General features: G+C 55.5%; 2 protein-coding genes across 2 annotated transcripts in view; one reads left to right on the top strand and one right to left on the bottom strand.

The window, feature by feature from the left end:
• The window catches only part of PKP3 (plakophilin 3), a 28,694-nt gene extending 19,673 nt beyond the window's left edge, over positions 1-9,021 (top strand). The window contains exons 8-13 of the mRNA XM_065403966.1: positions 1,210-1,374; positions 2,254-2,439; positions 4,098-4,251; positions 5,309-5,501; positions 6,176-6,263; positions 8,986-9,021. Coding sequence (XP_065260038.1) covers positions 1,210-1,374; positions 2,254-2,439; positions 4,098-4,251; positions 5,309-5,501; positions 6,176-6,263; positions 8,986-9,021 — 822 coding nt within the window. The remainder of the gene's footprint in view (positions 1-1,209; positions 1,375-2,253; positions 2,440-4,097; positions 4,252-5,308; positions 5,502-6,175; positions 6,264-8,985) is intronic.
• A 5,411-nt stretch (positions 9,022-14,432) lies between these two features.
• The window catches only part of SIGIRR (single Ig and TIR domain containing), a 32,266-nt gene continuing 22,585 nt past the window's right edge, over positions 14,433-24,113 (bottom strand). Inside the window, exons 10-11 of the mRNA XM_065403338.1 lie at positions 16,244-16,418; positions 14,433-14,635 (exon numbers count right to left, since the gene is read on the bottom strand). Of these exons, the coding sequence (XP_065259410.1) occupies positions 14,433-14,635; positions 16,244-16,418 (378 nt within the window). The remainder of the gene's footprint in view (positions 14,636-16,243; positions 16,419-24,113) is intronic.

Genomic DNA, 24,113 nt, shown 5'->3' on the forward strand with positions numbered 1-24,113 from the left:
TTCGCTAGGCCCTGCCCCAAAGGGCTTATCTCCCCTGCCCCCGGCAGCACAGCACGGGCACCAGCCCTGACCTCGGCCAGCCTTCAGCCTCCCCCGCGCGGCCTGGCCAGCCCTGCGAGGCTGCACTGACGGTAGCTGGTGCCACCCCCGCTTGAGAACAATGGGGTTTCTCTCCCCTCCCCCCCCCCCCCCCCCCCCCAGCCTGCAGCCTGCCATGGCTCTGCCATACGGGAGACAGGCTGGGCCAGCTGAGTGCCCTGGGGCTGTTCCGTGGCGAGTGGCTGAGGGGACCAGGCCTAGTCCCCACAGGCAGCCTAACCCCTAGAGCTGCTGCTGTCAGAGCCGCCAGCCTCCCGGAGCCCTTTGCCAGCTGATCGGCCCTGGGCCATCCCCAGCCTCCTACTAAACTCCTGCCCCAACATATGCAGCACCCCCGGGCCCCTCCCCTGCACACCTCTTCAGGAGAAGGAAGGCAGTGGGCTGGCTCCGGCAGTGCATAGCCTGTGTCTGAGCCACACTCCCCTGAGAGACGAGGCCTTCTGACCCAGACGGGAGGCGCCCCAGCGGCAGGGGACCGTGCCTGGGAGGACGTGGGGGTTGGGATGCTGGGAGCAAGGCCGGGGCTGCAGGGGGTCACTCAGGACCCCTTCAGCCCCGAATGCGGAGTGTTTCCATTCGGAAAGCCCGTGCCTCCGTCCGCCTCTCAGGCGCAGACTGAGCCATGCTCCAGCTCTCCGCAACTGGGCACCACGGGGACCACGGGTCCTGGCGCGTCTCGGCCCCGCCGCCAAGGGTCTGAGTATCGGGGTCAGTTTCCCAAGACAGGCAAGCTGGAGAAGGGAATGGGAAACTGATCACTGCCCACCCCCATGAACCGTCCCAGGGCAGGGCAGGGCTGTGTCCCTGCTCACTGGGAGCCCCTCAAACCAGGGCACTGAGCCTGGAGAGCGAATTGACACCCCGATACCAGGGTGATGGGCACATTAGACATGGGCTGGCCAGCTGTGGGCTTTATCGGTCGTGTTGGCACTGCGGGAGCATTAACCCAGCCCTGATGGGAGGCCCTGTTCCCAGCCTCCCCTTTGGCTGGGCCCAGGCTCTAGTCAGCAGTGCTGGGCGGGACGGTCCAGCCAGTGCCTCTCCCACGTGGGCTCTGAAAGGCGAGCCAGCTGGAGTGGCCCCGGCTGATCCCCCTTCCCCCATCCCCAGAGCGTGGAGAACGCCGTGTGCGTGCTGCGGAACCTCTCCTACCGTCTGTACGACGAGATGCCCCCATCCTCGCTGCAGCGGCTGGAGGGGCACCGGAGGGACGGCACCGCAGGGACGGGGGAGCTGGTGGGCTGCTTCAGCCCCCAAGGCAGGCGAGTGCGAGAGGTGAGAATGGGGCGGGCGGGCGCATCCTGGGGGGCGATGGGGGGAAGCGGGAGGGGACTTGAACAGAACATGGCCAGTGAGTGATGAGCTGGGTCGCTGCAACGAGGGGTGAGCAGATAATTTGTTCAGCCGCCCAGGGCCAGGCCAGAAGCCTCCAGTGGGCAGTGGATGAGGGTGTGTGTGTGGATGTGGGTGTGGGTGGGTGGAGACTGATCAGATAACTGATCACCTGGTGCTCTTCCGAGTCTGTGATTGGCTGAGAGCGGGCGCACCTTCCCGTGAGAGAACTCACGCGGGGACATTTAAAATCGATTTCCAGGAATACTTGTGTGCCTGGCTTTGGAACGCTCCCCTGGTGAGCCCACGCAGCCGGCTGAGGTGGGGGGAGTCACAAATCAAGGGATGGAGCTGGGTGCTCATAGGGGCACGGGTGATAGGGAAGAGAATGGGGGTCAAGGGGATGCGGGGGACCAAGAGGCCATGGCACCATCACTTTTAAAAGTGGCTGGAAGGGCTATGCCCTCCCACTGGTGGCCGTAAGGGCGAGTGAAGGGGGGGAAGGGGGCAGAGAGGAGTGAGTGGGGGAGGAGTTTTGAGGGGAAGAGGCGGGGTGGAGGTGGGGCCTTGGGGGAATGAGCAGTGCGAGGGTGGGGGCAGGGCCTCGGGGGGGAAGGGGTGGCATGGGGGCGGGGCCATTGTTCGGGTGCCGGTAGCCCCCCAACTTTTAGGGAGGTTGCGTTGCTCCTGGTTGATAGGGATGAGGGTCATGGGGCTGGGGACGGAGGTGAGAGGGAAGCGGGGCTGACCCATGTGCACAGGGCCCCCGTAGGGCTGCGTTTCTTTGTTGACGGACTGGTCTCTCTCTCCTCGGCCCCCCAGCACTACATGAACACAGACATGGTGACCTTCACGGAGGTCTCCAAGGACCCCAAGGGGATGGAGTGGCTCTGGAACCCGCAGATCGTGGGCATTTACAACCGGCTGCTGCAGCGCTGCGAGCTGAACAAACACACCACGGAGGCGGCCTCAGGGGCACTGCAGAACATCACTGCTGGAGACCGGAGGGTGAGGTTGGGCCTGGGGACAGGCCAGTCCAATGCCACCCAGGCTGAGTCCTTCCCCTTGGCTGTGGTGGCCTCTGACAGACTAGCTGGAAGATGGGTGACCACAGCCCATACATCCCCCAGCCTGGGACAGACTGGCAGGGGTGAAAGTAGAAATAGGGACTTACCGGTACGGGGCTGGGTTGGGGCCGGCTCTGGCCCCCGGAAGGCGCGGGGCCTCGGGCGGAAGAGGCAGGGATAGGAGGGTCAGAGCCAGCCCCGGCCCTCCCCATCCCCCGCCAGGGTAGCAGCAGCAGCCGGGAGCTCTGGAAGCAGTTTAAAAGGCCCGGGGCTCGGCCGCTGCTACCGCCCCAGTCCCTTTAAACTGCTGCCGGAGCCCCCAGCTGCCGCTGCTACCCCAGGGCTCCGGCAGCAGGGCTCTGGGGGCTATTTAAAGGGCCCAGGACTCCCCTGTTTCTACCGCCCCGGCCCTTTAAATAGCCCCCGGAGCCCTGGGGTAGCGACAGAGGGGCTCCGGTGGCTATTTAAAGGGCCCAGGGCAGTAGAGGCAGCGGGAGCCCCGGCCCTTTAAATAGCCCCCAGAGCCTCGCTGCCGCTATCCCAGGGCTCCAGCGGCAATTTAAAGGGCCGCTGCTGGGAGCCCCAGGCCCTTTAAATTGCTGCCAGGGGAAGCCGGACCGCCCCAGTACAGCGCACCAGCTCTTGCCAGTACGCCGTACCGGGGCGTACCGGCTTACTTTCACCTCTGCAGACTGGAGCCACCACTGCAGAGAGGCCCAGCCTGAATCAGCCCCGGAGGCTGGACTCCGCGGTGGGGCAGTGCAGGGAGGCTGGCTGCGCTGTAGGTCCCTAGGGCTTCTGGTCACCTCTGCCCAGCTGCTGAGGGGGAGATGACTGGTGCGCAGTGCCAAGTGGGCATTCTCAGGGCTGTGGCATGGCTGAGCGGGTCCCCCCCAGCGCTGAACCGTGGTGGCATCCCACCTCTGCCTTGCCCATCCCAGCGCCCTGACACTCCACAGCCCAGGGCTGCCAATGTCACTGTGTCTGTATGCCAGGGTGGGCATCGGCCAGCCAGGGGCAGGCTCCCGCCCTCCCAGCCACGGGACGAATGCCCCAGGGAAATGAAGAGAAGAGGGAGTGGCACAGGGGGAAAGGAGACCAAATCCCAGCAGTGGCCTGCACACCAAGGCCCAGAGAGATCAGGCTGAGCTGAGCCTCTGTACCCACCCTCCAGGAAGTGATGCCACCTGCCCTGGTCTCATCCCCCTGCGCCCACCATTACCTGGCAGCTGGCAGCATTCAAGGGCAGGCTGGGAGCAGTTGTGCCTCCAGCCCTCCCTACTACAGCAGAGTTGTCTCCGGGGCAACCACTTGCGGCGGAGGATGAAATACGGGTGTGAGGGGGCTAGGGAAGGCAGCGCCAGAGGGATGGAGAATGGGGCCGGGGGTGGGGTGGTAGATATGGGAGGGGGAGATGTGTGGGCAGGGAGTGGGAGTGGCAGGGATCAGGTGGATGCATGGGGTGGTGGGGATGGGGGGATACACGGGCTAGGAGTGGAAGGGTTGAGGACAGGGGTTGTGAGGGTGGGGTAGGTCGGTATTGAATGGCCCAGAGTGCAACACCCCTGTAACTCTCCCTTTCTCTGTCCCCATCCCCAGTGGGCTGGCGTGCTGAGCAGGGTGGCTTTGGAGCAGGAGCGGATCCTGAACCCCGTGCTGGACCGAGTCCGCACGGCCGACCATCACCAGCTGCGCTCCCTGACGGGGCTGATCCGCAATCTGTCTCGCAACGCGCGCAACAAGGACGAGATGGGTGAGTGCTGCGGGCAGGGGCTGCAGTGAGAGCCCAGGGCTGACAGCGGCCGTCGATGGCAGCAGGGGTTAGATGCGGCAGGAGCTGCTGCTAGCAACAGGCCGCTCTTCTGAGAGACCTTCCCAGCTCCTCTTACTGCCTGTGCTTCTGGGGGAGCATCCCCACCATCGTCCCTGGGACCAGCCAGGCCTAGTTAGCTCTTTCTCACTCCCCTGGGCACATCATATGCCTTCCCAGCCCAGAAGGGCCCAGGGGCCCAAGCACCCCTAGCAGATCTCTGCACAGATGGGCCTTCCCTACCTTGACTGATGGCACACACAGCTGGAGCACTGGCAGCAGTGATGGGTGTAATCTACATTGCAAAAGAATAAACAGCACATGGCACACTCCTGTCTAAGCCACTCATCTCCCCCTCACAGCATTTCCAAGGCCCCAGGTGTTTTAACAGCCTTTTCCAAGCTGAATCCCTATTTATTTTCTGCCCGTGCGTCTAAGCACCTTTTGTGCTATTCATATACCACAGGTGGATGCGTAGGGGTCTCTCGGTCCTCACTAGCTTTTGCACCTCCCCTTAGTTTAGGGCCACCTAGGAATTTTTTTTTTTTTTTTTTAATTTAATGGAAATATTCCTAGCTCATAGAACTGGAATGGACCTTGAAAGGTCATCGAGTCCAGTCCCCTGCCGTCACTAGCAGGACCAAGTACTGTCCCTGAGAGATTCCCCCCCTCAATCCCTAAATGGCCCCCTCAAGGATTGAGCTCACAACCCTGGGTTTAGCAGGCCAATGCTCAAACCACTGAGCTATCCCTCCCCCCGTGGCTGTGCTGCTGATTCCCTGCTTTAGGCCATTCAGTGAGACCCAGGAAGTCCTGGTCTTTGCTGCACCCACTAGGCCTCTCTCCCCATTGCGCGTGTTGCTATCCCGTCACCCAGGCCGCTGGCCATCTCCTCTCCAAGCTGCTGCGTGGCCTGGGTGACACTGTGGCGGCACCAGTCCCAGTGCTTTGCTCCAGCCCATAGAGCCAGCCCTTGATGACGGTCCGTTTGCCTCGGCAGCGACCAAGGTGGTGAGCCATCTGATTGAGAAGCTTCCAGGAGGCATCGGCGACAAGGAGCCCCCGACCGACGTCATCGTGAACATCATCGCTGTGCTGAACAACCTGGTGGTGGAGAGCCCCATCGCCGCCCGCGACATCGTCTACTTCGATGGCCTCCGGAAGCTCTTCTACATCAAGAAGAAAAGGGACAGGTAGGATCTGGCGGGAGCCTGCGTGTCTCCCCAGCCAGCCCAGTTACCCAGCCCTCAGTCCTGCCCTTCCGTTCCTTGGGCACAGGAGCTCAGCTCAGGTCAACGTCTGAGAGCCTCTTCCTGGCCTGTGTTTCCAGATCAGTGTGGTGGGAGACGGGGACTTCCTGGACAGTCTAAAGCCCCTACCCCGCTCAGAGCTTGGGCTGGTCCGAGCCCCCTGGTACACACTCCGAGAGCTGTCCCATGACCACTGAGAGGGTCTTCTTGCCAGGAATTCCTCCCATGAAGTCATCCCAGGTCCTTACCCTAAGGGAGCGCACCTTGGGGAATAATCCTCTCGCCCCGAGGTGTTTATAGGGCACTCCTACCCACCCAACTTCATCTTCCCAGGAGTTGGCTGGCCCATGTGTCAGTAACTTCTCCAGCCACATCCAGCATGGTGGTCATGGTGAGGGGCTCTCAGGCCTGAGTGCAGCAGTGACCATCTAGTCCTAGTGTACTCCATGGCTTCGCCTCTCCTGCTCTCCCCCCGCCGCCAAGTCCTCACCCTTTGTTCAGAGTGCCTCTCACATAGCGCCCTCTGTCCCCGCTTGTGGTTCCTGGGCCCATGCCAGACAGACACTAACGGGAGAGGAACAAATAGCATCATTGTGTCATCTGTGTGTTTGCCCTAGCTCGGACAGCGAGAAGTCCTCCAGAGCTGCTTCCAGCCTGCTGGCCAACATGTGGCAGTACACCAAGCTGCACCGGGACTACAAGATGGTACGTTCCTCCCTGAGCCGGTGCGCTCGGCACTAGCTCGGCTGAGGCTCTCGCTGGGTGGCTCCGCTCTGGGCCGGAGCCAATGCTCTCTTTCGGGTTGGCTTGCACATGGTGGGGATCTCCCTGCTGTTGATCTGAAGGCATTGTCTAGACTAGGACAAAAAGTGTATCATTAGCGTGCGTTAGCGGCCGTAGGGTAACCTAGAGAGCTGGTCAAAAACATTTCAACGCAACCATTTTCCATGGGGAAATGCAGTTTTGTCAAAATCCGCACATTCTGTGGGAACGTGCTGTTCTCAGTGGGAAAGCATCAAAGGGTTTTGTTTCGATAAAGTCAAAGTGTTTCACTTTGACTTTATCGTTTTGATTTCAGTTTGATGTATATTAGAATTTCAATATTATCTTTATGTACTTTAGAGTACATATCGTGTTTTATATGGTTTCAGCATTGTCAAAAATGTCAATGTTTTTTAATCCAAACTTTTCAGAAGTTGTGCTCCATGGACAATGTTGACTTTTCACTCCGGTTTTGAAATTTGTTTTTGTTCCAAATGTCAGAATTTCCCGCCGAAGGGAAATTCTGTTTTCCTACCTGCCCTAGTAACTCCCCTGTGCTAAGGCTCCGTGGTGACAGGCAGGGAGCTTGCGTGCTTCATTCATGGTAGCTCAGTCGAGTTAGCTTAACTCAACTGCAAAGCCCCATCAAGATGCAGCCTAACACATCTGCAGCTGGCTGTGTTGGAGCTCAAACTTGACCAGCTCTGTGTGCATTAAAGGCACTGAAGCCTGTCTAGATGTGTCAGCTAACATGACCTCATTGAATCCTAGTCGAGGCAAGGCCTTGTGTGGACTGGGGATCCTCCTTTCATTCTTGTTTGAGCAGTGAGGAGGAGGCAGCCGGAGCCCAGGCACGTTATAGGGAATAATTCATACCCAGGAAGACACAAGTGCAAACGGCCTGGGGTCCAGCAGATGGTGGTGGTGGGCGGGAAGAGGCTGGTGTTCAAGGGCCAGCACTTTAAGAACTGGGAGTTCAGTCAGCCTGGAGGGGGGTGTAACGGTCTCCCCAAACCCCACCTTGGTTTCCCCACTCCTGAGTAAGCTAGGAGACCAACTCACTAGCCAGTGCATCAATGAACCTCCTACCACAGTCACTACTTCATTGGCTTTCCCAGGGCTGCATTGTGCAGACACAGTTCAGCTTCAGTCCCAACAGGAAAACCCAGGCCCTGCTGCCTGCCCTGGGCCCTGCAGGGCTGCTTCTGCTGCTGCCCACCCTGCAAGGCTCCCCAGCCAACCCTTTCCCCTAGCAGAATAGCACGGTCCCCTCCAGAAGCCTTCCCATGGCTCTCCCCCTTAAGTGAGCTGCTGGTTGGCCTGTTATCTCACCAGCTGGGAGGGGCAGCTGGTTAGTGACAGGTGGAGGCTAAGCCCGATTCTCCCCCCCACCCCACCCTGGGACAGGAGTACGTTGGGAAGGCAATGGGGAGCTGTGGCCACCCTATCGGTCTGCACCTGTAAATGATTGTCCTTGTGTTCAGTTCTCTGCCTCCTGGGGATTTTAAAACCATCTAATCTTCCGAGTCAGGGTGTGGCCAGTCACCCGCCGCAGGGAGAAAGAGTGACACACACCCAGCACCTACAAGGATCTCTTTAACCCTAGGCTTGCCGAGAGCTTTGGGGCAGACTCAGGGCATGACATCCCAGGTGACTGGGGGCTTCTTCTTGCATCCAAGCAGTGAGCACAGTCAGCTGATAGGGCCTGTTCTGCAGGGGCCTCAACACAGCACTCCCTAAACTTCCTGGGCTCAGCATGAAACTTGGGCTGAATTCTCCCAGGGGCAGCCTCTTCCTTGCTTGCTCCAATTCGCGATTGAGACTCTGGAGGGAATGTCCCCAGGACATGGCACAGGGATTGCTGGGGGAGCTCCAGGTCACCTAAGTGAGGCTCAACTGTGAGCCACAGCTCCCACTGCAGCCCATAGAAACTGGGGGTCCCATCATCGCCTGCTCCATCTTGATCTGAGGTGCTAAGATGGAGCCTGGTGGGCTGGGGCCTGTCACCTCTTGCAGGAGACTCCTTGGTACTCAAAGTGAGGCCATCTGCTCCGTTTTATGCAAACTAGATGTGCCCTTGGAGTCCTGGGGAGATGCCAATGCAGCCCTGGGTTGGGCAAAGTTTGGGTGCCCTCGGGATCGATGCACCAGTTGGCTGAGCGGGATGCCTAGGAAATTGAGAAGCAGCCTGTTAATGGGAAATACGCAGGGTCCCCATTCTTCTCAGACTGTCCCTCGCTGCCTCACCACTCCTGGTCCTGGCTTCGCTACAGAGGCATCCTCTCTCCTCTTTGATTTCCTTGGCCCTGTAGCTCGATCTAACTTTGCTCAGAAATGAAAAGACGGCGATAGCCATTCAACCCCTACCAGGGAAAAATGGCCTTGGGGGAACCAAGGAAGGGGACAACTTGTCCTGTCGGTCCTCAGTCTGGTTACAGCCTTACCTTGGTGTAACCCGCCTAGTGCTGCGCGACCCCGGGGGGCCCAGGAAAGAGAGATGTTTTCTGTGGCCCATATTTTTAAGAGTGATGAGTGATTTGGGGGGCCCAACCTGAGACCCCTTCACAGGGGCCTGACTTTCAGAGGGTGAGTCTCGTCCACTTTAGAGAACACAGGCCTCAGCCGAACTCTCTCTCCTTAGGACCAATCTGTTTGTGTCTTGCAGAAGGGCTACCGGAAGGAGGATTTCCTAGCTCTGTAAGGACAAGCATCCCAGGAGCGGCAGAGACGGGACTGACCAGCCCTAACTCTCCCGATGAAAATTGCCCTCACAGCAGCACAGACTGAGGCTCTGCCCCACGAATCCCGCCTTGCTGCAGCTCCCGTTCTCCTCCATCTAGACCAGAAGCAGCTTGGCTGGCCTGCCTCATTTTTGCATTCATTATAGCTTCTTCTTCAAGCATATTGGGAGCCTCTCCTCCCCTGGTGACATCAGGGGCAGCCTTCACTCCAGCAGCACTGCTCTGGGCATGCCCCAGGGAGAATTCAAAGGACTCCGCTTGGCAGGCCCTGCAGATGTCACAGGAGTCCTGCCAGCACCTGTAAGGACACTAAGGGATCTTTGCACAAGGTCTTCTTGGACCTCTGGATTACTCCTAACGCAGTATGTCTCTATGGTTATTATTCCCCACGCACACCCACCTTCCCATGGACTTGTATTTTTTAAATTAAGGAGGATCTCGGCTCTGTCCGGGGGTCTGTGGGATTTCAAGGGGAAGGCGTGCACACAGTGGGACATTGGTGTCAGGAGCCCCAGGCTTCCTGGGGCTAGTGGGGGCCATACTTGTCTAGTTGTGGTGGGTGTCTGGGGCTTGTCTCATGCTCACAACATATTGGGAAGCAGGGGTGGCATGGTTATGTTGTGGTGCTTGTGGATCTGGGTTGAAAGAAATATGGCAAGATAAACACAGGACAGAGCTTTCAGAGCTACCCAGGGGTGTTATTCACCCCTTCTTTAGCGCTAGTTACCCTTTACACCAGGCAGGGTCCCAACTACAGCCAGACCCTCATCCCAGCGCCTGTCAGAAGGTGAGCTGGCCGGCCTTATGCCAATCAGAGGGCAGCTCCCTCCCTAAAGCTGCTCCAGGGCCAGCCTCGCTCTGGCTTTCTCCACCTGCTTCCTGGGAGCTGTTGTTCTCAGCCCAGCAGCACTTCCTCAGCTCCCGGTGCAGGTAAGCGTGTGCGCTGTTAGCTAGCGGGAATGCCTGGCATGTACTGACCATGACCCTGGCCTTGTTACTCCCCAGCCTATTGCAGGGCCACAGCTCGCTAGGAGACATGGGCTCATTAACAGAGTTGCTAAAGGTCGTTTGCGTGTAGTGTATTAAAATGAGATTCAAGAGAAGGTATGTGCTGGGCTGCCGGGCTGCACTCCATGCAGGCTGGGTTTTGTGCTCCGTGTTCCCGTTGCTGGCTGCAGGCTGTTCAGAGGCAGGCTGTATTGGTGGGTGGGGTCGTGCTGCCCATTGGGGGTGTTTAGCTATGCACTAACAAAGCCTAATACAAACAGCTGCGGAAAGTGGTTACTGCAGGAACAAACCAAACACTGTGGAGAAACTTCAGTGTCTGAGCACTTGCGACCTTTCTTCCTAATGTAATAGGGAAGGGCCCAGCCAGTGGCTAAAGGGAGTCAGTCTCAGCAGCCTGGGACAATTATCCTTGCATCTGAATTATATTGCCCTAAAATGCTTGCGCTCACATGGAAACCTGGACACACCTGTACGATGAAGGGCTGAACTTTCTTGTTCATTGAAGACTCTGCTGCAGGAGTGCCCCAATCGGGTGTCCTCCCCATAGTCCAAATCGGATAATGAAATTCTGCCCTGATTCAGCTTCATTTGTCTTTCTAAAAGCTGGGGCATTGCTGGCATAGAACAGGTTCTGTGTTCCCCCACGGAGGGGGCATTTCACTGGCTGGGGAGGTGGTTCTTGTATTAGCTGTACAGTCTGAAGCACTTTGGGATGAAAGCTGATTAAACTCCTGGCTTGGCCTGTGCACTATGTTTGGTCGATTACTGGAGCGTTAAACAGCCCTCCTGGCTCCCGCACCTGCCCTGTGTGATGGGAATGATGCTGGTTCGGGGCCTCGGACTGGGAGCTGCTCACTGGGGAACAAGGGACAGGCTGGCAGCCCCGCCGCCTGAGCCATTTAAAATGCAACTGGACAAAACTCTGGCGATTATAGCAGGGACCAGTCCTGCTCTGACCCCCCCAGCGGTGGGACTAGATCAGCTAATCTCTCTTCCCACCTCGACCTTGCCTTTGTTAGAGGGGGCCCAGGCTGGGATCCACTCGCTATGGTAGCAGTTTGGTTTTCCCTTCGGAGGGCATGAGGCTCTGACCGGTGGACAGGAGACGCTGTATAAGTGCTGTCCTGTGCTGCCTCTCTGGTGTTTCCCTATAGAAAGTAAGTCAATAGATAAGCAGAGAGCCCAGGGGATGGGGTAGCAGCAGAATGGATTGGGGGAGTCTGGGTCATTCTGATAAGAGAGGGAGCTTCAGCAACAGGCCCAAATTGCATCAGAGGAGACGGTTCAGTGCCTGGGACAGAAACTTGAGGCCAGATGCTACTCCCGGTGACACCAGGGTACTGCTGCTGGGGAGTGACTCTGGTTTGACCCCAGCGTAGCAGGTACCAGAGTCTGGCCTCCAAGCCCTTGGCTGATGCCCAGCAGGGTTCCCAGGTGAGGCTGGCATCTCAGTGTGTTTGTCTTCCCCAGCCAGGAGTGGAGTAATTTGTGTTCCCTAAATAAAGGCCTTGACCAGGGCGTGGCTCGGAGTTCTTTGTGGTGTGTTTACGAGAAGGAAGAGGGGGAAGGGCAAGGATGCTGCTGTCAGGTTAACGCTCCCTCTACATTCTAACCCAGCATACTATGCATGGGCAGGCAAGCAGGGTCCAGCAGCAGAAGACAAGCTGTAGCCTGAGTGCAGCACCTCCTAGCCACAGCAGGGTAACGTCCCGCCTCTGCTGTTCTTCTGAAGGTCCCTTCCCAGCTAGGTATAGTTCAGCTGAGGTAACCCCCAGAGGAGCCCTGCCAGCTAAACCTTCCTTACTGCCCATCTGACCAAAAAGTTTCCTGACACTAAAGTTAATTGCTTTTAAGGAGGGCTTTGTAATGAGTGCAAGTAACCTGCAGCAGTTCTGGAGTCAGACCACTGGGGTTGTGAACGTCTTGGCTTGCACATGCTAAGCAGGGCTGGGCTGGGCACTAGGGAGCACTGGTGAGGCGGTAGATGACACTCCTCCAGAGTTTATGCAGAGCCAATGCCTTAGTGTGGCACTGGGGATGCTGCTGCTGATTTTTGCTTCACACTTGGCTCATGTGATAATGAAAGGCGCCCGGGTGTTTTGCAAGAGCCAGGATGTTAGCCCCAAGCCCACACTGACTTTGCAATGGCTAATCACATTCTGTCTGCACAAAACACTCTTGCAATCTCCACGGGCGATGGTGTCCCAAGCTGCTGCCTGGCGCTGCTGGGCTCCATCCTCTCAACTGCATTTCGGGGGCTGAGGAAGCCCTGCTGGCCTAGCAGGAAAGGTACCGTATGGACTGTTAGTCATGATCCCTGCATAGCCACAGCTCACTCACGCAGGCAGCCCCTGGGCCTAGCCGTGTTGGTGGCTGCGACTTGCAAATTCAACTGCAAGCCCTTGTGGAGCAGTGAATCCGCAGGACGAGGAATCTCATGCAAAGACTCCCTGAAAGAGCCCCATTCACCTTCCAGCCTATTAATCATTAAACATTAACAAGCCCATGGATAGTGCTCTGTGCTCCCCAGGCAGAGCACAGAAGTTGTCAGCTTTTTGCTGTCTTAAGTCTAGGTTGTAACTTTCCCTTTGGAGGATGGAGCTGGAGTGAGCAGTTCTGAGGATTTAGAGTCCTCTGGAAGCTGGGGCCAGGCCCCCCCCCCCATCTCTTGGCTGGCTTAACCCGTCTCTAACCCAATTTGAGAGTGGCAGCAGCCACTGTCAGAACACAGGGGGTAGTGGGGACCATAGTACTGTATCTAGGGTCCGAGCTAGTGCCTGCTAACATCCTAACTGAAACGGAATGGGGGGAGGGGAGGATGCGTCTCCTGCTCGTCCCCATTGTCTGTGCTGCATCTGTGTCCTGCACTGGCCTCTGGGGCCTCTTGCTCACTTCCCTGCCTCAGTACAGGTAACCCGGGAGAAGTACCGTCTGGGGCCATGGGTGCAGTAAATACTAGCATTCCCACGTGTGAGGGAGCACTGGCATGAAGTAGTGCTGTGCAGTTTACAATCAAGATCAGAGGCCTTTGCCAACACACCTCAGTCCTGACCTGCATCCCCCCTGCTATTCCAGTCCTGAGTCCCCACTAAACTCTGCCCCGTTTCCTGCTACTACAAGCCCTCAGCCTAGGAGTAGCTCTCCCTGGGCTGCATGTCACTGCCCAAACCAGGAAGAACGTGAGATCCCAGCCCTCCTTACACAAAGAGCTCACAACCTCCATCCTCTCCTAAAACTGCTGGTGGAGGGAAAAGGCCAAGACCAGCTTAAAACAACAGTTATTTTAATTGTATTTCAAAAAGAAGAAAGAGCAAAGCTGCTCTGTGAATCAAGGAAAGACTTTCCAAAGCTGTCCTGTTGGTCCCCAAGGAACAGCGCTGTAAAGCCTGCCGGTGAGTGATGCCGTTACAGGGCACTTCCTGGAGAGAGCGACACGTCCCTGCTCTTGCTCCTTCACAGGAAATGGCCCGTGCCGAAGTGCTGGTGGTACTAGAACCCCTGAGTAACACAAAGTGCAGCAGGGGAGGATCAGCCTCTGCTTTCAGTCCCCTGGGTTTTTCTGGTGTCTCTGCCCTCAAGCTGCTTTAACGCCCCTGGCGGTCTCTAGTCTTCAGTCATGAGGCTGAGTTAGGTTCCCCCCTAACTCCCATCAGACCTCTGTGCTGTCTGGCCTCTTATCCACACACTAGCTCCAGCTGATGGCTGAGGCCTCCATGTGCATTTGCTGCAACAGTGCTACGCTGTACTATGGCTCTAAATTTATCATTACAAACCCCAGTCACTTTTCAAGGTGACCCCATCCTTAGCCCTGCTGGTGGCATTCCCCCAACCCAGTCACAGCAAGACCTAGTGCCTTGGTATAGCCAGGAACTCAGTGCTTGCCAGTATCTCGGTACCCAACGGCCACAACAAAATCCAGCATCTCACTGGCATCTGTTACTGCAATGCCCCCCTAGTGGTTCTAGCAATCCCAGAGCCAGCCCTCACCATCTGCAATGCCATGGCCCACCTCACAGCACCAGCTTTCCCTGGGCTTTTCCCTCTCCACCACCCCAGTCTCTTTCAGCAAGTTCCAGGCAAAAGGCTGAATTCTTCTTTCCTAATAATTTCCCTTGGTCCTGAACAGTTGCAAAAACTAAGATCCCCAGCATTTAAATGGGACTGTAAGGCTTCAGTGGGTGGGTAAAAAGTCAGCCCTTTTCCTGCCTTGACTTCCCCATAGAGAATACCCAGGAGTGGGAGTGCTGAAGACCTGCCCAGGCCTCTGGGTTAAAGAAACTAGCTGAGCAGCACTTCCTTCTAAAGGGACACCAAGCTGGCCAGTCCCATGGGAGCAATAATCCCACCGTCTCCGCTCTCCCTCTCAGAGGTCGTCTTCTGTCACGAGGCAGTAGAAGTCTGTCCTTGCTCCGTAGTTGCGTGACCCCAGGTCAGAGATGTCTATTTCGCTCCTCTGGCCCTCTTCCAGCTGCACTTCTTCCATGATGCCAGCTGCTAGTGCTGGTGGTCCATCAGGGCCAGTCATTCGAGGGGGCGGAGGGCCCCTTAAAATGGACCCACGGACACCTGCTGGGATGGAGAGAGAGGACAGATCGGTGGGGGATGGGGAACAGGACCCCCAGCAGCTCCTATTCTGTGGGAATCCCAGGAGTTCTGGCTTGCTTTGGGGGTAGAATGGGGATTTTTGGATAGAGACTACAGGGCTTTCCTACCACAGAATGGCAATTTTAGGGTCAATCCATACCAGCCAACAGTGGAAGAACAGGAAGTAAAAAAACCAGGAACTGTTCCTCCTAGTGAAGAGCTGTTGCCACGTCTCCCGGTCACACTGTCTTCCCAAACTCCCTGCCAGTGCCCTGCAAAGCTAGAGAACGAGGCTGCCCCAGGATCCCCGCACACTGCTGCAGTGCTGCACTAGCCTCAGAAGGGAAGCTTTGCCGGGCATTGTGCTGGGATGCAGCACACAACTAGTAACTCCTGTTCCTGACAGTTGGGTGCCTGAGGCCTGACAACTTGCTGTCAGGCTGCAAAGAACACCTGGCAGAAGAACCGCAGTGCTCCTGTTTGAACTCCAGCCAGCTGTGCCAAGCCCATCATTTCTCCATTCGCCTCCTAACAAGACAGTCACTGGGCACAAACAAGCTGAGCTCTGTGTTGCCAGCTGCTTGTAAATCTTTTATAAGCACAGGATTTATTTGAATCCTGTTACTAAAATTAAAATATATTTCCCGGCAACTCAGCATGTGTTAACAAATCCTGGACTCCCTCTCCAAGACCTTTGGGGCAAATACCAGTAAGTGCACCTCCCTCCCACTACTCCAGCCAATAGCAGCTGTTCGAGAGGCTTGGGAAGAGACAAGACCCAGCAATCATCACTGTCTTTTCAGCCTGTGAAGGAAGCAAACGGCCACTGGTATAACCCTTCCCTTCTATTTAGCCCATGCTCTCTTTGACGTGTTGATTTGGAGGATAATAGACTGCTTCAGCCTGCACAGGGAAAGGGATGGGGCCTCCAATTACTCTGCACTTCTCAGAGCCCTAGTAAACTGCGGGGCTCTCCCCAAGAGGCCGAAAGGGAAGGGTAGGTGGCACGTGTGTGTGTTGGGGGTAATGGGGAGGAGCTGGGGTTGGTGGCCATCCATGGTGATTTAGTTAGTGCCAGGCATGAATATCTTGTGTTAGAAACGGTTAGCCGACCAGGATTTGATCACATCAAACCCAATCCAAAGTCAATGACAGAGACAGCCTTGGGGGCATGGGAAGGAAACTCACAACCATCTCTATGGGGGAGGGGTTGGGTCAGAGTGCAAGGCTCCGGCAGGCAGCTGCAGAGAGCAGGGGAAGGAGGAAACATTGAGATGGCTCTCAATGGCCCTTTGTCATTGCTCATCCCACTAATCTTGGCTGTAACCTCAGACGTGAGGTTGGAAATGGTGCTCTGAGGGGTGAACTTTGCTCCTACTCAATCCTAGCTCCATGTTTGGAACACTAACGGGAGGGGCACATACCACAGGGAAGTCTGGCCCTATGGGTGCACGTTCCTAGACACTAGGTGTTCATGGAGTAAGTGGCTGCAGCCCAGCCAGTGTGTTGTGACATCCCCCTTTATAGAATGGGGCTCAGAAACTATGGCAATGGGAGCCATATAAGAACACAGACAGATGGTTACAGTACCCAGGTCTCCCTCAGGATGGGGGTCTCCTTGGTACTCCAGGTAGCTGCTGTGGAGAATCAGCATCGGGTCCTTGTCCTCCTGGAGCTGGGTCTGAGGGTCTGCCATGATCCCCTGGTAGGACACCTTCCGTGGCAGAGCCAGGCACAGCTCCTTCCAGAAATCGGACGACGGGGTCTGTAAGGAAGAGGGAGAACTTTGGTAGCATTCCCCTCCGAGCTCTGTTCGAGCCATATCCTTCGCCAAGTGCAAAGCCCCGCAACCCCTGACACGTCTCTGGACAAGTTTCAGCACCGACTTGCTGAGAGCATTCTTGGGGCATGTGAGCTGTGACACATGCAGCAGGTCTGGCTCCTGAAAAGTTTATGGAGACAGAACTCCTTTTTCTGCAGAGGGAGCTGGAAACTCAGCCAAAAATCAGAGAAAAATGGAACCTTTTTTTTATTTGTATTCTGTCAAGCCTAGAGGCCCCAGCCGCACCCAAGACCCCATTGTGCTAGCCCTGTCTGTAGTTGCAGGAAGGGACAGTCCTTACCCCACCGAGCATACAGTCTAGACACACAAGACAGATGAAGGGTGGAAGGGGAAATGAAGCACAGAGGGGAAGTCCCTTCCTCAGAGAAGGCACCCAGCAGGTCACTGAGAGCTGTGAATAGAACCCAGGTCCCCTGACTAGATGTCCTCTGTTCTATCCCACAACAGAGCATGTTCCTCCCACAAACTTCTGCCCCTTCTGTGGCATTCCCCACACTCCTGGGTCCCACAGAGAGCAGGGGAACGGTGTAATCCTGCCTCTTCTCTGGGAATTTCACTTTATCTGAACCAAGAAGGATTCGGTGCTACCTTATCTGCAGTGCCAGGATCAATTCTGGAGGAGTAAATGCTGTACAGAAGCGCCTGAGATCTGAACAATCCAGCTACAAGAAGCTTCCAATCCCCTTCAGTCAGGGGCAAGTGTGGATGGGGCCTGCCGTCTCGGACTCTGACAGTCTGGCGTGTGCAATGCTTTCTTCTTGAAGCTGGAGGGGGCTTTGCATTTGTTCAGTGCTGCTTCACTCTGGCAGGGCTGCTCTAGCTGCACAGCTCCCTGGTGTCAGCAAGGGCATGTCCCTGCACGTGTCTGAAGCCCCAGCAGCAGAGCTCTGGCAAAGGCTGTACTCAGAAGATGGCCTCTCGCCAAGCTGGGATCAGGAAAAACTAGCAGAACCTGGGTGGAGATCCCGGCAGAACTGCTGAGACTGTATGGAGGCTAGAAGCTGCAGGTCTAGGTTTGGGTTTGAAAAAGAAACAGCTGTGGGAAGCAGTAGGACTTCCTTTTAGACCCAGGAGAAAGCTTCTGTCCAGCTTTCCAAGCTAGCTTTCTAGGCCCAAACACGCTGCTCTGGAGAGAGTTAAAGTGCAGGTCTCCCCTGGACAGAATGGGGCTCCAGATCCAGTGGGTGTCACTGAGTTCAAAGCCAAGGTCCTGGCTCTTGTAACTGCCAGACCCTGGGCTCTGGGATTTGACAGTGGAGTCTTTCCTTCTTCTGCATTGTCACCAGGAATAACGATTCTGCATGATGCCTCCCCTGCTTACATCTGTGCAAACCCATTACCCTTCCATGGCTTGCACTGGCATAGCCGAGGAGAGGAAGACAGGGGGGTTACACCAGCCGCACTGAGGGCAGAATTAGGCCTGCAGAGCCCCTATTGCTGGTGATGGTGCAGGGAGGGAAAGAGCCCAGTGTGAGTTTGGGGTTGGCTGTTAGAATTCACATTTGACGTGTGAACTGAGCACTTTTAGTCTGAAATTAGAGACACTCGATCCACCCAGGGAGCATGCATAGTGGGGCAGTGGGAGAGGTAGGCGAGGACATGGTGCTGCCACTCCTTTGCCCCCCCTTCAAGCTGTGCCCCCATAGTGCAAAGAAAGTAATTCCAGCATTTTCCCCAAATGTGGGGATTAGTTGTTCCTGTCCCATAAGTGGGGTGCACAAGGGCCAGGGACAAGCCAGCCCTAAAATGCTCTTGGTAGTGAAAGACGGCATTAAACTTGGCTTTAGTTGCACATGTCAAGGCCATGTGAGAAAGGCAGTGTGTTCCCATGAACGTAATGAGCCAAAGGGTTTAAATGGCTGGCTCCATCCTGAGTCATCCTGTGTCAGATACACAGGGGAATGTGGCTAGGCTAATGCGAGAGCCCAAAGGCTAACAGTGTACACCCAACCTCTGTCTAAGGGTATGTCTACACTACGAGAGTAGTTCGATTTTAGTTAAATCGAATATGTGGAGTCGATATTACAAAGTCGAACGTGTGTGTCCACACTAAGGACAGTAATTCGACTTTGTCAGTCCACACTAACGGGGCAAGCGTCGACATTGGAAGCGGTGCACTGTGGGCAGCTATCCCACAGTTCCCGCAGTCCCCGCTGCCCATTGGAATTCTGGGTCGAGCCGCCATTGCCTTCTGGGTAAAAAAATGTGTCGAGGGTGCTTTTGGGTAACTGTCGTCATCCAACCGTCACTCCCGCCCTCCCTCCCTGAAAGCGCCGGCGGGAAATCAGTTCGCGCACTTTTCTGGTCAGTGACAGCGCGGACGCCACAGCACTGCGAGCATGGATCCCGCTGTGACCATCGCTGCAGTTGTGGCCGTTGTCAACGCATCGCAGCTCATCATCGACCTTTCACTGAGGCAGATAGAGAGAAATCAGGCGAGGAGGCTACGGCACCGGGGTCAGGACCTGAACTCCGAGAGTAGCACACGCCTGTCTGAAACCACGACACCCAGTGCCGAGGACATCACGGTGGCAATGGGTCTTGTGGATACTGTGGAACGGCGATTCTGGGCCCGTGAAACAAGCACGGACTGGTGGGACCGCATAGTGCTTCAGGTCTGGGATGAATCCCAGTGGCTGCGAAACTTTCGCATGCGGAAGGGGACTTTCCTCGAACTTTGTGAGTTGCTGTCCCCTGCCCTGAAGCGCAAGGACACCCGGATGCGAGCAGCCCTGACTGTCCAGAAGCGAGTGGCCATAGCCCTCTGGAAGCTCGCAACGCCGGACAGCTACCGGTCAGTCGCGAACCAGTTTGGCGTGGGCAAGTCTACCGTGGGGGTTGTTGTCATGCAAGTAGCCAAGGCAATCGTGAAGGTACTGCTGTCAAAGGTAGTGACCCTGGGAAACGCGCAGGCCATCATAGATGGCTTCGCCGCGATGGGATTCCCAAACTGCGGTGGGGCTATAGATGGGACTCACATCCCTATCCTGGGACCGGACCACCAGGCCAGCCAGTACATCAACCGAAAGGGCTACTTTTCAATGGTGCTGCAAGCACTGGTGGACCATAAGGGACGTTTTACTAACATCAACGTTGGATGGCCGGGCAAGGTTCATGACGCTCGCGTGTTCAGGAACTCTGGTCTGTTTAGAAGGCTGCAGGAAGGTATTTACTTCCCGGACCACAAAATAACTCTTGGGGATGTGGAGATGCCTACAGTGATCCTCGGGGACCCAGCATACCCGCTAATGCCCTGGCTCATGAAGCCCTATACTGGCGCCCTGGACACAGAAAAAGAACTGTTCAACTACCGGCTCAGCAAGTGCAGAATGGTGGTGGAGTGTGCTTTTGGCCGTCTCAAGGGGAGATGGAGAAGCTTACTGACTCGCTGTGATCTCAGCGAAACCAATATCCCCATTGTTATTGCAGCTTGCTGTGTGCTCCACAATCTCTGTGAGAGCAAGGGGGAGACCTTTATGGTGGGGTGGGAGGTTGAGGCAAATCGCCTGGCTGCTGATTACTCCCAGCCAGACAGCCGGGAGATTAGAAGAGCCCAGCGGGACGCACTGTGCATCCGGGAGGCTTTGAAAGACAGTTTCCAGACTGAGCAGGGTCACCAGTGAATTTTAAGTTTGTGGACTCAGAACCTGAACTTGCCACCGTTTCTTTACCCAGTTACCGTTGACTATCCTCTCCAGTTACATACCCCCTTCACCCCCTTCCCAAAAAATAAAATCTGTTCTGTTTTGTTAATGAACACCGTTGTCTTTATTACTGTTTTCGCGGGAATGTTTTAAACCTGGGACGCAGACTGTGGCGGGGTGCGGGTTTACTGTTGTGATGCAAATGATGCTTCTAAACTCCAGGAATGACGGGTTCCGCAGTGGTGGACTGGTTGTTTCAACAGAGCCTGCCAGCCCTCCTGGGCGGGACAGCGTGTATGTGTCGGCTATGTGACTGTCTGGCAGGGGGAGGAGGGTTACAGCTCCCCTGCTGCGGGGCTCTGTGATGCATTAGATCTGTAACTGCCCTCCCCCGCCACAAAGTCACAGAGCAACCCCCCCCCCCCCAGAACACGAAAACCACCTCCCAGATTGAACAGGGTCACTAGTCACTGCACTGGGTATGTGTCCTGATCCTGGACCTGACCCCGCCTCTGTACCCTGGTAAAGGTGACTGTCCTGTCCAATTACCATGCCCCTTCCCCTCGTTCAGACAGACTCTCCTCCAAAATAAAATCATGGAAACAGTAATTAACAGAAACGAATATTTTATTATGAACCACACATGAAACGTGGGGGTTGAAACTTGCACGGGGGCTTCTGTGAGGTGTGTAGGAAAGGACTTTTAAAATTTTGGGGAATGAGAGCCTTCTAGTGCTAGAGCAGTCTGCAGGGGTTGACTGAAAGTTTTAACGGCCCTTGCCGCCCCTCCTTCTTTGTACTTTGGGTGAGGGGGGTGTGGGACTTGGTGGCGGGGGAGGGCGGTTAGAGATAGACCGCAGCGGGGCTCTGTCCTCCTGCCTCCGGTCTTGCAGAACATCCACAAGGCGCCGGAGCGTGTCCGTTTGCTCCCTCAGAAGTCCAAGCAGCTTTTCAGTAGCCTGCTGGTCCTCCTGACGCCACCTCTCCTCCCGTTCCATGACTGCTCGGTGCATTTGGGACAAGTTCTCCCTCCACTGTGTCTGCTGGGCTGCCTGGGCTCGGGAACAGCTCATTAGTTCTGAGAACATGTCCTCCCGCGTCTTCTTCTTCCTCCTCCTAATCTGCGCTAGCCTCTGGGAGTGTGCTGACAGGCTGGGTTGGGAGACAGTCGCAGATGTGTCTGTGTGAATGGGAAAAATGGAGTGAATTCCTGAGACAGATAAATGAAGTTGTGTACAAAGAACCTAGTCTTTCTCTGTGAACAAGACCATGCACTGCACCTCTCACATGCGCACTCAGGACAAGGTCGAATTTTCGGCCATCGCCTTCAGTGCCTGGGGTCCTGCAGTGGTCTTGCAGTTATCTGAGAAGCGTGGCAGGACACCTGAACTTCTGTAGCGTGCAATCATGGTAAGCCGTAGACTTCTGGCTGCTTAAAACTGTACTAGTAGCACTGGCCTCCTTTCACATTGAAAGCAATGCCAGTCTCTGCTGCCAGCAATCAGGACAGCATGAACTATGCCCCTGTCCCACCCCCTCGCGGCTGTTCCAGGGAAAGATCCCTGTATGCTGCCCCTCTCCCTCCACCGCGTGGCTGTAAAGCAGTCCCAATACTAACATTCCCCTCCCTAATTCAAAGCAGGGCGTAATGAGCGACATCACCCTGCTGAGGATCTCGGAGTCCCAGAGGGAAAGGATGTTTCGAGAAAGCCTTCAGAAACCAGGGCCGTTTGCCGCTATGCTCTGCAGGGCAATGATACCAGACTATCTGATGGTGTCGTGGCGCGGTAACGTGTCCTACCACGGAGGGCCCAATAAGATCGCCCTACCCAGGAACCTGATGAACAGGCTGGAAATGTACCTTCTTGAGACCTACGAGGAGTTCTCCTATGAGGATTTCGCCTCCATCCCCGGCCATATTGACCGGATTTTCGCGTAGGTGCACTGGGACTAAAGAGTGGAGCGTCTTGGGCAGCATAATCATGACTTACCGGACATTGTAAAAAAAATTTTAAATACTTGGGACTAAATTGTGAAGAGCCTAAGGCAGACAAATCATGAAAAACCCTTTGTTACGATTGTAAATATTCCAGTTTTTTTGCAGTTAATTGTTTACATGTTTAAGCACTTTAATAAACAGCCATTGTTAATATTATAAATATTCTAGTTCTTGTAAAAATAAATGTTTAGATATTTAAAGCACTCACTGCTTGATCCTTCCCCTGATTCTGTCTCCGGGGTAAGGGATGGGGACGGTTGGTAGGGGATCTCGGTAAGGGTGATGAAGAGCTCCTGGCTGTCGGGGAAATCAGCGGTGCCAGCGCTGTCGACTGCCTCGTCCTCCTCATCTCCTTCTTCATCTTCCCCGTCCGCTAACATGTCCGACGAGGAACCTGCCGCGGACAATATCCCATCCTCAGAGTCCACGGTCAGTGGTGGGGTAGTGGTGGCGGCCGCACCTAGGATGGAATGCAGTGCCTCGTAGAAACGGGATGTGTGGGGATGGGATCCGGAGCGTCCGTTTGCCTCTTTGGTTTTTTGGTAGCCTTGTCTCAGCTCCTTGATTTTCACGCGGCACTGCGTTGCATCCCGGCTGTATCCTCTCTCTGCCATGGCTTTAGAGATCTTCTCGTAGATCTTTGCATTCCGTCTTTTGGAGCGCAGCTCTGAAAGCACGGACTCATCGCCCCACACAGCGATGAGATCCAAGACTTCCCGATCAGTCCATGCTGGGGCCCTCCTTCTATTAGATTGCATGACCATCTCTGCTGGAGAGCTCTGCATCGTTGCCAGTGCTGCTGAGCTCGCCACGCTGTCCAAACAGGGAATGAGATTCAAACTGGCCAGACAGGAAAAGGAATTCAAATTTTCCCGGGGCTTTTCCTGTGTGGCTGATCAGAGCATCCGAGCTCGGACTGCTGTCCAGAGCGTCAACAGAGTGGTGCACTGTGGGATAGCTCCCGGAGCTATTACCGTCGATTTCCATCCACACCTAGCCTAATTCGATATGGCCATTTCGAATTTAGCGCTACTCCTCTCGTTTTGGAGGAGTACAGAAGTCGAATTTAAGAGAGCTCTATGTCGAACTAAATAGCTTCGTGGTGTGGACGGGTGCAGGGTTAATTCGATGTAACGGCGCTAAATTCGACATAAAAGCCTAGTGTAGACCAGGCCTAAGAACTGGAGAGGAGTCTACAGCCAAGTGAGTGGCACCAGGGGAGCTCAGCTCTACCAGGGGAGTCCATGCTGATCTCTGAAGAGTAGCACCGCTGGGAATGTAGTTTCTATAACAAGACTGAGGAGGGAATGTTGTTAATTGTAGGGAGTGGTTTAAAAATGCTCTGCTGTCACTGTGGGCCTCGCTCTTTACACAGTTAGACATCCAATCTCCTGCACAATTGTGTATCTAACTTCTCTATCCCATTACCATATCCACAAAGGCAGCCTGGGTAAGTGTGGTCATTTCTGTGCACAGACAGGAGACTGGGGCTCTGTTCCAGCTCTGCCCCTGATTTGATGTGTGTCTCTGGGCAAGTCATTTACAGCCCAAGTTTCAAAAGTCCTCAGCAGCTCTCGTTGTTCTCAATGGGAGCTGAGCACTTCTGAAAATCTGTCCCGCAGCCTCTGTGTCTGTTTGGAGATGAAGATTCTTCCCCAGCACTGTAGCATGCTGAGACATCTCTTAACCTACTGCCCATTGTCATCTCTCAGGTTATGGTGCCACCACGTGGCCATCTGGGTCACTACCTGGAGCTACAGCACTTCTACGAAACTCCATGCTCCTTTGCCTCTGAGCTCCCAGGCGAGGGAGGATTATGTGGATTATGGGATTTACTGTTCTTTGTGAAAAACCCCAACCAGCAATTAATGTGAGTAATGTGTCAGTGGCCAAAGGGCTTCTCAAGGAGAGCTACGTGCAGGGAGCCCAGGGCAGCAGCCAAGAGGCCTGTTGGGGAGAGCTGCAGTGCAGGCT

Source organism: Emys orbicularis, chromosome 4, assembly GCF_028017835.1.
Source record: "Emys orbicularis isolate rEmyOrb1 chromosome 4, rEmyOrb1.hap1, whole genome shotgun sequence".
NCBI lineage: Eukaryota > Metazoa > Chordata > Testudines > Emydidae > Emys > Emys orbicularis.